Genomic DNA, 14305 nt, shown 5'->3' on the forward strand with positions numbered 1-14305 from the left:
TTTTTTTTTTTGAATAACAACACTGTTATATTCATCGCAATAGAGGAGAAGGTCAAGACGACCAGTTGACCCAGTTTATGAGGAAAACCGAGCCCAAAAACCGTACAAAATGACCCCATTTTTGAGGAAAAAAGGGTCGAAAAATCGCACAAACAACAGAGCCTCGTCGCCCACACGACACAAAGCTACCATTGCACAAAACAAACACATCCGTGCCCGAAGCCGCCACTCCGGCTTCCCTTGCTCGGTTTCGAGCCGCAACGCTGCACGGACTAGACACCTCATAGCCCAGGCTACACTAGACGACCATCCACAGACCATGAACGTCGCGCCAAAAGATCTGGGGCCGCCGCCCCGACATGCCAGCCAGCCCGACCATCCGATCGCGTCGACCGGGCCGACGGACTCGCTACCCACGTAGCACGAGCACGCCACCCTTGCCTTGTTAGACCACAACCACACCCCATGTGCCTGTAGTTGCAAGGCCGTTCGAGGCCGCCGCCTCGACGCATCATCCACCGTCCGGAGAAGCTGCCCCGGCGCCATCATCTTCAGCCGCAAGGCAACCATGCCTAGTTGATGCAAACCTACCACACCACAAGTGTCGAGGCCTCCAAAGGCGGCATAAATGTCGCCGTCGCCCGCTCACGAGGAGCTCAGGTTTTCACCAGGAGAACACCAGACACCCGCGACAGCAGGAGATGTAGCTCACGAAGACGCCTTCAAGAAGGAGTACGGCTCCCGTGGGCACCGTCGTCATCGACACCTACTCAGGATAGGTGCAAAGCTTTCGCCTGGCATGCCATCTCCGCCATCGAGCTCTCTTGAAGCTCGGGTTGAAGGAGCGCAGCCAACAGAGCATGTGACCTTGCCGCCGACCACCAGACGCCCACACCCGACGCAGAAGCCAAAACCAGCACCACACTCTGCTTCAAACAACTGCCGGAGCACCAGATCGGGATGGGAGCCGTCAAAGATCCGGTCCCCAGCCGCCGCGCCGTCGAGGAGCCGCGCCATGGGCCCGCAAGGCCCAGATGGGCCGCCCGCAGCGACCCCGACGCCTCCACCGCGCCAGGGATGAGGGACCCCTGGCCGCCAGCGCGCTTGCGCGTCTACGCGCAGAACCGGAGCAGGGCCTCGCGCCACCACGCATAGGCCACGGCCCGCGCGGCCCAGATCCGGGCCCGCGCTGCCAGGCGCAAGAAGAACGCAGCGCGCCCGCGCCTGCCGACCCGTCGCCCTGCCTGGAGCCTCCGCCACCACGCCGACGCCTGCCTGAGGCCGCACACAACCACCGCAGGCCGCAGCCGCCGCATCCCGAGGCCGCTCCCCCGGCGCCGATCTGAAGTCGCCCGCTCGCTTGAGCGCGACCGCGACCTGACGCTCGCTTGAGCGCCGCCGGCAGCAACCGCACCAACGCTCGCTTGAGCGCGGCCGTCCATGACGCAGCCGTTGACGGGCGGCGAACAGCAGGAGGCGGCCGAGGGCGCGACGCCACGGCGAGAGGCGCAGGACGGCGATGACCTCCGGGGTCCGGCGCGACGTCTTCCCTCCGAGGTGTCCGCGCGAGATCCCGAGAGGCATAGAACCTCTCCGCCCCCTTCATCGGCGGCGGACGGCTTCGCCGCCGGCTGCCTCGGGAGACGACGAGGGAGAGGGCCGGGGTCTAGGTGGCGGCGGCGGGAGGGCTAGGGTTTGGCTCCCCTGTCGCCTGGAGGAGGCGACCGAGGGGAGCGTTCCTCCAAACTTAACCCCTCTCACCCTTGGTCCCTGTTGTATAGGTTCCTTGTCTCTATTTCCTCTGCCATGCATATGCTACTTTGCTCTCCTGAAATAGCGGGAAGCGGGCGCTGCTGCATTTCGTAAAAAAAAAAAAGCTTGAGCTACTAAGACATGTGTACTCGAGTGTGACATTTTGTAGCTCGGGTTACATGGGTACATCATTGGCTACATTCAGATTTTTGTTTCTGATTTTTTTGAAACTTTAAATGTTGAATTCGATTTTTGTAAAAAAACAGGAGCTGTGTAGCTCGGGCTACACTTTGGGTTGCCGATGTGTACTAAATTATACTACTACCTCCATCCACGTATGGATGTCTTAGATTTTTCTAAATCTAGATATATACAGACCTAAGACTTTTATTCGTGGACAGAGTTATTAATACAAAATATGAATCTGTCATACCTAATTCCGTGCAGGTTTCAAGAGCTCGTTCTTTGCAGCACCTGAACATTGGTGGGACTTTTATCACCGACGAATCACTTTATGCTGTTGCAAACAGTTGTGCAAATTTGAAGGTATGCATATGTGTGCATTTTACTCCACATTCCCAACCTTCCTTCATTTGGAAAAAATAACATGTGCACAGTCGTGAAGTAGGCTAGTAGTTGGACCCATCATGGACCTAATCATTTTTTATGTTAGCATAACTCTCTCTTGACCAACATATATAGCTTGGCTAAGCCAAACAGATTAATAAAATTTATTTGACCATCTTACTGTAATAGCAAGAATAAGAAATGTAGTAAAACTGCATATCCATAATCTCGAGCATGATATATGGTTCTCAAAATAACCAATGAAAAAAAAATCGGATTGGGTTGTTGCCGGGCGCAAGTTGTTAAAAAAACTCCAATTAAAAACAGAACTCAAACAAATAGTACATCAACTTTGTGGTAACTTCTCTCGCAAGAATGACAAGAGCAAATTTGACCAACCATTAAGCACCACCAATGATAGAGAGAGTGGACAAGATCACCCTAGAACAAATTACTTAATTGTTTTAAAAGGAATGTGGTAGGGGAAGCCCCTACAACGAATATTTTTTTAAAATAATTAGAACCCATATCTAACAAATTACTTATTAACAACTCATAGACTGTAAAAGTCTTTAATTTTAAAAATTATTGTTACACCTCAAATTGATAGTCTTGCAACTTCCTTTTGTTAGCTTGTTTTACATTTATGGATTCTAGAATGTTCCCCCAGGTTTTGTACACATTAAGAACTATAATACAAGAACAAGTATCATTAACTTATGAAGTGGTGCGATACTTATTTTTATTAGACTATGGGTAAAATTCTTTGTAAGAACAGATATTCTTAAGTACGTCAACCTGGAAATTAAATAAAATGGTTTGTAATAAAATAAAATCCATTATCACGAAAAATGTATTTACTAATAAAAGTTAGAACTATATGAAAGGGTTGCATTGTTAACTTTGGTAATTATACCTAATAATAGTATTTGAGATAAAACATTGAAAGTTGTAACATAAAAGAGACATACGTTTAGTGAAAACATTAGTTATGCTCAGGTAAAAAAATTCAGTATAAATGATGAGTTCGCTAGATTATAACTAGTTGTGGTTGGGCGAGCACCACGGATGCTGTGATTAGAATATGTTGCATTGATATAAACAAATACAATACATACTCTAACCATGTCTTTAAACACACGAAATTGAATCAAGGCAACCGAAATAAGTTGAATTCTCAATGGTGATATATGTATTCTTCTTATTCTGACCCAAAGTAGTGTTCATGATATAGTGGTACATTTGTTGTTCGTTCCCATGAAAGGTGATGTGTAGAAATATTTTGAAGACAAGAAAAGTATTTTTTTTCTTTGACCTAAATCTTCCAAGTGTCTATCATGAGTATCATATGAAGAAATGAATGCAATTAATATTAATCCAAATGTCATATCTCTAACTTCAGTAGATTGTAATAAAGACATCACAGACAATACAACTTAACAAATCTAATAGTAGTAGTAGTACACATATAAGGAGAAATCCAACTCGTCTCACACGTGCATATGAACTCGTTGTGTGAAAATACATTTTAAATAGTTAAAAAATTCTAAAATAAATTTTTGCATGTATATATAGACATTCTATGTTTGCACATAAGTTTTCAGGAAAACAATAATATATTTTGTGTCTCGTGTAAAAAAGATAAATTTTGATGCTCCAACACGACTACGTACAAGACATTTTTTTGTCTTTTTATACATGCCACATAAAATGTTGTTTTCCCATGAAAACTTATGTACAAACATAGAATATCAGGATGTACACCTGAAATTTTATTTCAGACTTTTTTAATATTTTTCTAATTTATTTTTTAGTTATTTTTTTATAATAGGTGCATACGCACCTATGAGCCAAAACACCACCTCCATATATATATAAGGGGCAACTATTTATAATTTCAAAATGGTTTTTAGGTCATGCTTCAAGTTTGTTTTCTTGGATCATGAGTTTACCCCAATTCTTGAGGAAAAAGTTTGTATACATAAATCACTTCATATTGGAAAAGATTGACATGCTTTCTGAAAAAGCTGTAAAAACTTATTGTACTCTTTGGGTGTATGATCATTTCATATTGGACAAGATGTTTATACACACTCATGGTTACAGAAATAAAGACATGGGAATTCAAACTGTGTAGTATGGAGTTCACATGTTTAAAAACAGAGAAAATTGCAGCCAACACCACCCTTTGTGGCATCTGTTGTACAAAACACAGAAACAAATTTCTTTTGCAGCTAGCACAGGTAGTTGCTTAATACTTTGCACATGGCCCAAATGAACAACTTTTTTGCGAATAGGACACTGGCATTAAAAGAAACATCGAACAGTACAAAACAAGCCAAGAAAAACGAAAATTACAACGAGATCCTTGAGAAGTCCTTCATCTTCAACATCTAGACCTTGTCGATGGCGCGCCGCTGCTGCCGCTCCTCCCTGAGTAGGCCTGACATTGTTGATTGCGGACGAGAAGTTGCCGAACAGGTCGAAAAGACAACATCCGTCCCGGAGACGAAGAATTAGGATGAAGTACCGATGAAGCTCCTTGACGATCAGAAGATCCCCACAGCCAGACGAAATAATCCAAGACCACACCACACCCACAAGCTTCTCGATGTTGCCGTCGAGATGGGGTTGAAGCCGGAGAGACATTATTGCACATGGCATCGCCACCACCACCTGAACGTCGCCCCTACAAACAAAAACATAAAGACAGGGAACGAAGCCCCCAAAAATGGGAAACGGAGCCCTCCCGTCGACGAGAGCCGTGATCCGCCGCACCTCCATGGCCCGAAGGCCACCAAGATGGCCAGATCGGAGGCGGCCATCGACAGGAGGCAAAGGAACCCTAATCGCCTAAAGATCCCCTCACGGTCGAATGGGTACGGACACTGGGTCGAGCCCCCACCCCAAATGAACAACGACTTAACCTTATTAACATTCTATCTATCTGACATGCCGGCCCGCTGTCTTGGCTTCCTCAAAGGGGTACGGACACTGGGTCAAGCCCCCCCCCCCCCAAATGAACAACGACTTAACCTTATTAACATTCTATCTATCTGACATGCCGGCCCGCTGTCTTGGCTTCCTCGAAGAACTCCAGCCTATAGAAACAGAAAGTGATTGTCAGTACATTTTGCGTAGGCTCTCTACATTTTAACTAGAAAAAGCAGTACAATTTAACTCTAGCAACATACACTAGCAAAATCAGTACAGTTTAACTATAGCAATATACACCCAATTTTAGTATAACAAACCCAGTATAGTAGCAAAAACAGTGGGCCTAGCCTGTTAGATATCATGTTAACAAGGTTAATCTGTTTATTTGGGCCAGGTGCAAAAAATTAAGCCACAACATGTGCTGCAATAAAGGTTTTGTTTCTGTGTTTGGTGCAACAAATGCCACAAAGGATGGTGTTAGCTGCAATTTTCTCTCTTGTTTGTGTACAAAACTATCGACAGAGATGTATTCACCACAACCAAACTAGATGTCACTTAACACAGAAATCATGCCATCACAGTCGACGATGACAGAGCCAAATTTGCGTATGCAAAGCCGTCATGAAACATAACCCCAAACTTAGATTATTGCGAGGTGGTCGCAGCTACATGTTTAGAGGGTTCAAGTACGAAGTGGATATTTGAAAATGCTGATAATTCCATGGGCTTTGTTTCCCAGAGCATCATACTGTGGAGCTGCCGCCACGTGACGGAGGCCGGGCTGGTGGCGCTGGTGAACAAGTGCCCGGAGCTGGAGTGCATCAACGTCGGCGGCATGCGGGTGTCACCGGAGAGCTTCGCCGGCCTGCTCTCCATCAGCCCTGCGCTCCGCATCAGGTCCATTCCGCAGATCCTCAACACCAACGTCGTGCAGGTCGCATGAGCGAAGTTCGCTGCCCAGACCGTACATATTGTCCCATGGGATTCGTGGCGCTGTTGATTCCTCTCGTGTTGATGTGTTGTGCATATGTTGGCTTCTACATGTTGCAATGAATAATAAATTGTATAAAATGGACATTACAGATACTCTGCAAATTTATCCTGCCTGTCCAGGAAGCAGCTGGATGCCATAAAGTTTACAGTGCCATTCATTTAATCAATTTGTGATCAGATCGGTTTGACAATAGTTTATTTGCTATTCATGTTTAATTTTGTTGTGAGATTTTTGAGTAGTTCCTTGGCCGATCGTGATGGATGGTAGACAAGGAACAGGGGTTTCAGGCTTCTCCGTGATTTCAGAGTAGTTCACTTGAAGTCTTGAACCTAGTTTCCGTCTAGATAGCCTTCCTGGTGGAAACGTACTCCTACTGTCACCAACCATTAACCAACCTGTGAGATAGGGACACGAACCCAACTTTAGGTGCTTTGGTCTAACTGTCCTCGTGTCTGGCATTGGTGGATTGATTCGCTTTCACGCCATGGATGGAGCACCAACATACCAAGTGAGTTGACTCTGAAGGAGCATTCATTTGATCTAAGTTTGCCACGTTTTCGGCAATCAACACGGGAGAGCAGGGTAAAATAGGGATCTTTGGAACCTCGCCATGCTTGTTTTCAAAATCTCATCTAGTGCACCACTTGGCGATTCGGGCGAGGTACACCGGACCAACTTCTAAAAATTTACAAAATATAAACTTGGAATATGATAATAGAGTAAAGTACATTTGACTCTTAATTCTTTTCCGCGGCTATCAAATCAGTCATAATTTTGAAACTTAAAATATAGCATCCTCATTTCATAAAACTTAGCAGATAGTTATTGAGCATGATTTTTTCTGAATTATATAAACCTGTACAAATGTGCTTTTTCCTATGTTTTGTAAAAGTTGGTGCACCAGAATCGAGGCTCGCAGCGTTTAAACAACAAACATAATCAAAAGGACAACAAAAGTAACATAGAAACCCATTTTGTTTCTGTCTTTCTGGTACGTGTGGTCACTAAGGGCAAGAAAGCTCCGTTGCGGGTCCAACACCACTAGAACATGCAGAGGGTGTCCGCTCGGCTTCGCTCCCATGCGGCAATACACGCCACTGTTATTTTGTGCTTGATGTTGTTCTCCTCCCCGCGTCACCGCCACGTGTGCACTTCCTCTGCAAGTTTTGCCCCTACGATGGCATGTGTTTCTTCGCTTGATGGTGGTCGTGTTTTTGTTATTGATCCTCATGTGGCTTAAGTCGGCTACTGCTCCCCATCGGGGGTCTTCAACCCTATTTGTCGGGTTCCCCTTCTGTATCACATTGGGCTCAACAAAAGCGAGCTATTTGTCCATGGCAGAGCTTGACAGAGCATGGATAGAGCTCCCACGAGAAGCTTACCCAAGAGAAGGCAAAGATAGGGAAAGCTTCATTTGAGAGGCATCTGGTTTAGCTACGATGACCTCCGACATGCTGGATTCATGGACGACGAGGTTGAATGAGGAGGTTTCAAGCCTCCATTGTTGATGTGAGAGGTTAGTGAAAATAGTATTTTTTTTCATATTGCATACGGTGGGTGGTTTGACATGCAGGAAGCACACATGTAATATGTTGCATTCATATTGTTGGCATGTAGCAATCCTTTATGGTTGTAGGCTTCAAAGGAATTTCTCCAATGATGCAATATGTGTATGTGATGTTGTCTCCATTAGAAACATATAAGTTGGATGTATTAGTTTTCCTTGGCGCAAACGATGACACACTTTTCAAGCAAGAAGAGATTTGTTGCATAACTTTTTTTACTACAAGGGTGTACTCAAAATGTTGTAAGTATTTGCATAACTTTTAGGACTATGGCAAAACAATGTTGCAACGGGTGGTGTATACACACATATAATTGTTGTGCTTAGGGGTTTTGTCAACGACAGCGTTCCCCACTTAAGTGGATAAGACGTACAGGGAGCCAACTGATTCTCCCCTAGATCAGCCAGCAGATGGCCATCACGGGCCAAAAAATAAATTGATGAACCATAGAGTGGTCAATTTATTTTGTAGCTTTCTACGAAAAATGTAAAGAATAAAAACCTAGTATTAAACAAAAGGTGAAAGAGATAAGAAAAACATCTCATATAGATATGGGTTTGGGTCCAATTCTTGATTTCACCATTGCATTATGGATTCAACACTCTTGTTCGGTAATGGCGTTAAAAAACAAGTAACATAAAGAGGACAATTTGCGTGGAATCTCCATGCTCGACTGTTGATCATAATCACATTTTGTCTTGTCGCGTGCATGGTTAGTCTGCAAATTCATCGATTTTGTGCAAGAAGCAAGCATGCTTACACATGAGTAAGCAGACTGAATGCACACATGAAAAAACAGCAGGTCACACCATAACACACTAGTAGATGTTTTCGCATATAAGACAGTCTTTGTAGCTCAAACGCTTTGCCCAATCCATATCCAAGTTTTACCTTGTCTATATTATATGTATATATAAGTATATTAACATCGCGAATATACCAATTATGCAACACTAACAAGATGTTCGAAGGCATCAAAGATCAATGCACACAACCAAAATTAAAATAAAAGAAGAGAGAAAAAGATCTCGTCACGGTGAAGAAACCCTCGCAACAACACTCTAACCACCACCGAAGACAACACCCGACTACAAAACAGATTCTCTAAAATCAATGCCTCCAAAAAGGAAACGATGCACAAGCGTTCTTGTTGTCCGATCAAGATCTTAGGTTTTACCCTAGAGAAATTATGAGTTCACAAAAAAATGACTTCATCAAGACCATTGCCAGATAGAATCAATTAAGCCCAAACATTGGGTTTCACCCTAGAAATCACGACTCGATACTCGAGGTACACCACCACAAATGTGGTCGTCTTCTGTTGCCACCCCTGCTTGCCAAGGCCATTGCTGCAAGTCACCAAACACCCGACACATATTAAGAGCATGTGCATAGTCTTAATGGCATCCAATTCATATCCCACAATGCATTCAAGACCTCCAATTGTAGCCACCATGACTTTTTTCACCGCTGACAATACCATGTATATCTTACTTAGACATGTCCCCAGGCATTATCAAGAAAGTGAAGCTTCGCATCATGCCCTCATGAAGCCTTTGGCTCAAGATAAGGGCACGCATGACCGGATTGATTCCGATCAAGATATCTAGTGTGCCATGTTTCAATCAGCAGAGATCTCCGACAAGAAGACCAAAACTCGGTCTCGGCCAGATCTAGCAGGACAAAAGCTTCAAATCTAGATCCATGGGTATGTTTCAACAAACATTATTTTGGACTATTTTGTTACAAGACCAGAACACATAAGCTGCCAACGTATTTTGTATTGAGTGTGTGAGAATTAAAACATTCTGTAGTTGAAAACTCAAAGGCTCGTGATGACATCATGTTATGGATTCAACTTCTTACGAGTTCCACACTCATGTTTGGTACTCACTCTAAATAAAGCTTCCACACTTTAGTAAGACTAAGTTTGCTGAAACTCAATTCGGCTCCTGAGTGCGTATAATTCCTCTACCATAAAAATATATTTTTAAGTGCTAAAAAAATTTGATAAAAAAATTTGCATATCATCTCCATAATATATGTGTGTTCGTCAAGTTTCACGAAAAAATAATATTTTTTGTAGTCTACGTGAAAAAGAGAAAATTTATCTTTTGACAAGTCTTTGTTTTAGCACCGAATTTTGTCTTTTTACAGACGTCACACAATAAGTCGATTTTTCATGAAACGACTTTGTGACATGAAGATGTACGTGCGAAGCTTTTGTTTCAAAAAAATTAATATTTCAAAATGTGTCTAACATGTATTTCAAAATAAAGAGAGCATACGTACCCTCTTACTAAGTTGCATTATCCTAAATTTATCTTGATATTTATATGGAAAAGTAGCTAGAAAGAAGCAAAGAGTAGAATAGTCAAAGGTTGTAGTAACATCCGGAAACATCAATCTTGTTCGGTACTCAGATCCGGTCCATGTACAGAAGCCTTCACATACATTCGTTGTTACATCTGATTAGCTTCACTAAAGCAATAATCGAGGTGACCATGTGATGTAACAGCTGCTACCAAATCTTAAACTCTTCACATGGACAGCTCAACAACTGGAGAAATCTTTTACTCTTTCAGAGGAAGAAACTTCCACCGCGGATTCGTGGAGCATGGGCTACATAGAGCTCGTTTTTTAAATGATTAAAAAATAGCGTTTTAAATTTTTTAAAAATTCTGAACAAAAAATTTAGAGGTAGGAAGTAATGTAATCTACCAACATAAAAAAAAATCTCACCTCGAAATATCCAGTATTTTGGGGCGCACAAAAATAACAAAGTCTAACATCTAAATTAGTGAACAGTGCGAAATTTGAAACCTCCAACATCGGCAAGAATTGCAATTTTGTTAAGCCTAGAATATACGGTACACCGGGTTGACATTTTGTATGTTGGTGGAGTACAATATTATCTATATCTAGAAAAAAGAAGAGAAAATTTTGAAGCTTGCAAATCATGTTTTTAAATTTCGGAAAATAAAGAGCTTCATGACAACCGAGCCAAAGGGAATTTGCTGAAACTTCCAACCCATTCTACTTGCAGAGTTCAGGTTGAGAGTTAATGATTTGAGGCAGCGTTTGTCGTCGGCGATCTACTTCTAGAACGAAGCGCATACATACATGCCAGCAGTCATCTACTTGTAGAAAACAGATGGCACACAAACACACAGTTGTCGCTGTCCACGAACTATTCAAGAAGAGCTGCGCATCTCTGTCAGAAGATGGAAATCTTCAACGGAAGGGGCAAAATTCAGTCAAAATTCATTGTGCCAGTCGTTGCAAGGATCGGTTAAACAGGTTGGAGGAACATTCCGATTTGCACAGGAGGATCATATGGGCTGCGGCCGCCATTGTCGTCGCACTGAAGGAATCTAACAATAAAATATCGGGTCATCATTTTATAGGAGCAATATTATTTGTCTGGATATAAATTTGTATACGTACATAAAAGGACAACTTGTTTCCGAGAAGATACAGAAGAAAGCAAGAACGGCAAAATGGGGAATAATAATTAATTAATTCTTGTCCGCATCCATGGAGCGGAGCAGAGAGGGGGCGGCGCGCGCGCGTCATCAATGGGACAATCACTTTGCGCGGCGGCAGAGGGTGATGCCGTCGCCGACGGGGAGCTGGCAGATCTCGACGCGGTCGTCTGCGGCGAGCTCCTTGTTGAGGACGAGGACGAAGTCGCGGTAGTAGCGGATGTACTTGCGCATGGGCGCGTCGTCGGGGAGCACGACGGATCCGTTCCAGAGCGTGTTGTCGTAGCCGATGAGGCCGCCGACCCTGACGAGCTTCATGAGGCGCTGGTGGTAGTTGAGGTAGTTGTCCTTGTCGGCGTCGACGAAGACGAAGTCGAAGGAGCCGTGGTTGGCCTCGTCGTCGAGCAGCGCGTCCAGGACCGGGAGCGCGGGGCCCTCGCGGAAGTCGATCTTGTGGGCGACGCCGGCCTTCTCGATGCACGGCTTGCCGATGGTCTCGTAGTTCTCGCGGTTGATGTCCATGGCCAAGATCTGCATTTTCGGTTTCGGATTTTGGATTTCAGTTTCCTTTTTCACTGTTGATTGATAATCCGAGCTTGCTTTGGTAAATTGGTAGATCTGGCGAGATGTGGAATGGAGAAAGAACTGACCGTGCCGTCCTCTGGGATGGCGAGCGCGGTGGCGAGGAGGGAGTAGCCGGTGTAGACGCCGATCTCCATGGTCTTCTTGGCGCCGATGAGCTTGATGAGCAGGTTGAGGAACTGGCCCTCGTCCGCCGACGTGGTCATCAGGTTCCTGCAAAGATCCCCCCAAAAAAATGTGAGCTTTCGCAGAGATCAGATCACGGCAGATCCAGGCGAGCTGGCACGATGAACACGCAGGGATCAAGAAGAGGGGTGCGCGTGCGTACCATGGGTGGTTGGCGGTGTCCTCGCGGAGCTGCTTCATGCACTCGTGCTCGCGCGGGTACACGGTGGTCTCCAGGATGTACTGCAGGCAGGAATCAGATGAAAACATCAGAGATCCAGCGAGCTGGCTAGAGAGAGAGAGAGGGCGAGAGGGGGAGAAGGTGCAATTTCTGGTTTTGAGATGCAAGAATTCAGCAGTACCTGGTAGAGCGCGTCGCTCTGGAGCAGGCTCTTGTGGCCGACCTCGGAGTGGCGGGTGACCTGCTCGGCACCGCTGGCGGCGCCGTTGGTGGTGGTCTGCTCCTTGGGCACCGTGGCCGTGGCATCAGCCGCCGTGGTCGCCATTGCCGGTGTTTAGCTGGCGGAAGGAAACGCGCGAGATCTGGGCGGGGTGATTGGGCTGTCTTGCTGAGTCGACTGATTGACGTTGCCGGGAAGAGACTCAAGGCGCGGATTATATAGCTGGTCGATGGTGGGCGGAAGGAAGGAGGGACTGGGGAGAGAGTGGAGGAAGAGTCTTGCGGTTGGAAGGGAGGGGACGGGGCCGGGGTGTCGGCGGCGGGGAGCGGTCGGTAGGAGCACGGCTTTTGGGTTGGTGAGTTTGGTGGTGGTGGGCCGCCACTGCGGTGACCCAACGAGAAGAAGGTGGCTTCGCTGGGTCGGGCTGGTGGCGCACGGCCACGGCGGCAGCGCAAGTAGCCGCGGCGTGGACCGCGTGCACCATGGCTGGCATGGCATGGCGGCCAATCGGGAGGGAGGTGGTTGGTGGGGAAGGAGACGGGTGGCGTGGCACGAACTCACCAACCTTTGCTTTTTGCGTGCATCATTCACTCCTCGCTTTCGAGAGTGGAAATCCAGGCACTGACTCCGGGTTCATGTGCCGGACTGACTGAATGTCCCCTGAATATCCATCCCTATGCACGACATTAGCAGTAGATTCGGAACAGGTGAATACAGAATGTTGCTTGGATAAACGTAGGGATTGTTTGGTTTAGCCACGAGCAAAACTTCTACTATACTACTATTTTAAACCTTGAACTCGTACTTCGATTAAATGAACCCTCAACTTCAAATCCATGTTGTTTGTATTATGAACTTGCAAACCCCGGACAAAATTGAACCCTGGAGCTATCATTTGGAGCATAAGAATACATTTTGTAAATCGCTACTCTTGGTGACTACATTGGCCCACGTGTAATAAAAAAATCGTGGACAGGTCTACCGTCGTGTTGTTCCTCCGGTTTGCTTGCGCTCTGCGTCCCTCTCTACTCCTCCCTTGCAGACGACGCGCGGAGGCAGGTAAAGCCAACGGCGCGGGACCAAGCCGAGTGAGAGCACCGAGCCAATTCCGGCAAGTCATGGGAGGATGGAGTCGTTGGAGCCAACCACCTAGCACCCTGCATTCCCTTCCTAGAGCCACCCACCTAGCATCTCCACGTTCCAGGCACTCCGACAACACCCAGTGTGGATGTGTTCCCGTCCTCTGCACATGTGGCGCGCTTCAAGCTAGCCTCGTCGTCGTGCCTGCCTAGAGCATCAGCCATCGTTGCTCCAGAAGAAGAGGGCAGACGTACCTACTTGGCCCTCCATTGCTCAATACGGCCGCAACGAAGAACACGCTAGCTCACCGTGCGCCTCAGCTCCTCTCTCTCTCTCCAAGGCGAGCCATTTTTGCATTCCCTAGTCCGTGTCGTGCGAGACAGAGATGAGGGGATGGAGGAGAAATAATGGACAAGAAGAGCTCGACAGGTAGGGTCAACGTGTTTGTGAGAGTAGTCTGTATTCCTAGCTGTGATTGTAGCTTTCTCAACCCGCCAAATAGGTTTAGTGTTTGATTTGGACCGGGATTCACAAGTTCAGGGTACAAACGATAGGGATTCGAAGTTTAGGATTCGTCTTGCCAACCACTACGAACTAAGAGTTTAAAATGGATTTTTCCTAACAACGAGGCCGTTTTCCGAAGGAAAAAAAAAACATGTCTGGTTGCCCTGAACAAAAATCTCTGCATCAGATGTTTTCTAGAACATCCCAGGGACTCTAAGGGGGGGCGCGGCTCAAATCGGTTGTTTCTACATCTTTCTGAGTAAAAGGAAACAA

At 45.8% G+C, this 14305-nt stretch overlaps 2 protein-coding genes across 2 annotated transcripts; one reads left to right on the forward strand and one right to left on the reverse strand.

Moving 5' to 3' along the window:
- The first annotated feature begins 1440 nt into the window (after nucleotides 1–1440).
- On the forward strand, nucleotides 1441–6442 carry LOC124705771 (F-box protein At5g67140-like). The gene is made up of 3 exons (XM_047237469.1): nucleotides 1441–1580; nucleotides 2154–2298; nucleotides 5996–6442. Exons 1-3 carry the CDS (start codon nucleotides 1441–1443, stop codon nucleotides 6197–6199), a joined length of 489 nt encoding a protein of 162 aa, XP_047093425.1. The 3' UTR covers nucleotides 6200–6442.
- Nucleotides 6443–11190: 4748 nt separating this feature from the next.
- LOC124685101 (caffeoyl-CoA O-methyltransferase 1-like) lies at nucleotides 11191–12630 on the reverse strand. Its single transcript, XM_047219410.1, has 4 exons — nucleotides 12410–12630; nucleotides 12211–12290; nucleotides 11951–12095; nucleotides 11191–11831 (listed from the first exon to the last, which is right to left on the reverse strand). Exons 1-4 carry the CDS (start codon nucleotides 12551–12553, stop codon nucleotides 11403–11405), a joined length of 798 nt encoding a protein of 265 aa, XP_047075366.1. The 5' UTR covers nucleotides 12554–12630; the 3' UTR covers nucleotides 11191–11402.
- Between the last annotated feature and the right edge of the window lie 1675 nt (nucleotides 12631–14305).

The sequence above is a fragment of the Lolium rigidum genome, chromosome 1, assembly GCF_022539505.1.
Source record: "Lolium rigidum isolate FL_2022 chromosome 1, APGP_CSIRO_Lrig_0.1, whole genome shotgun sequence".
NCBI lineage: Eukaryota > Viridiplantae > Streptophyta > Magnoliopsida > Poales > Poaceae > Lolium > Lolium rigidum.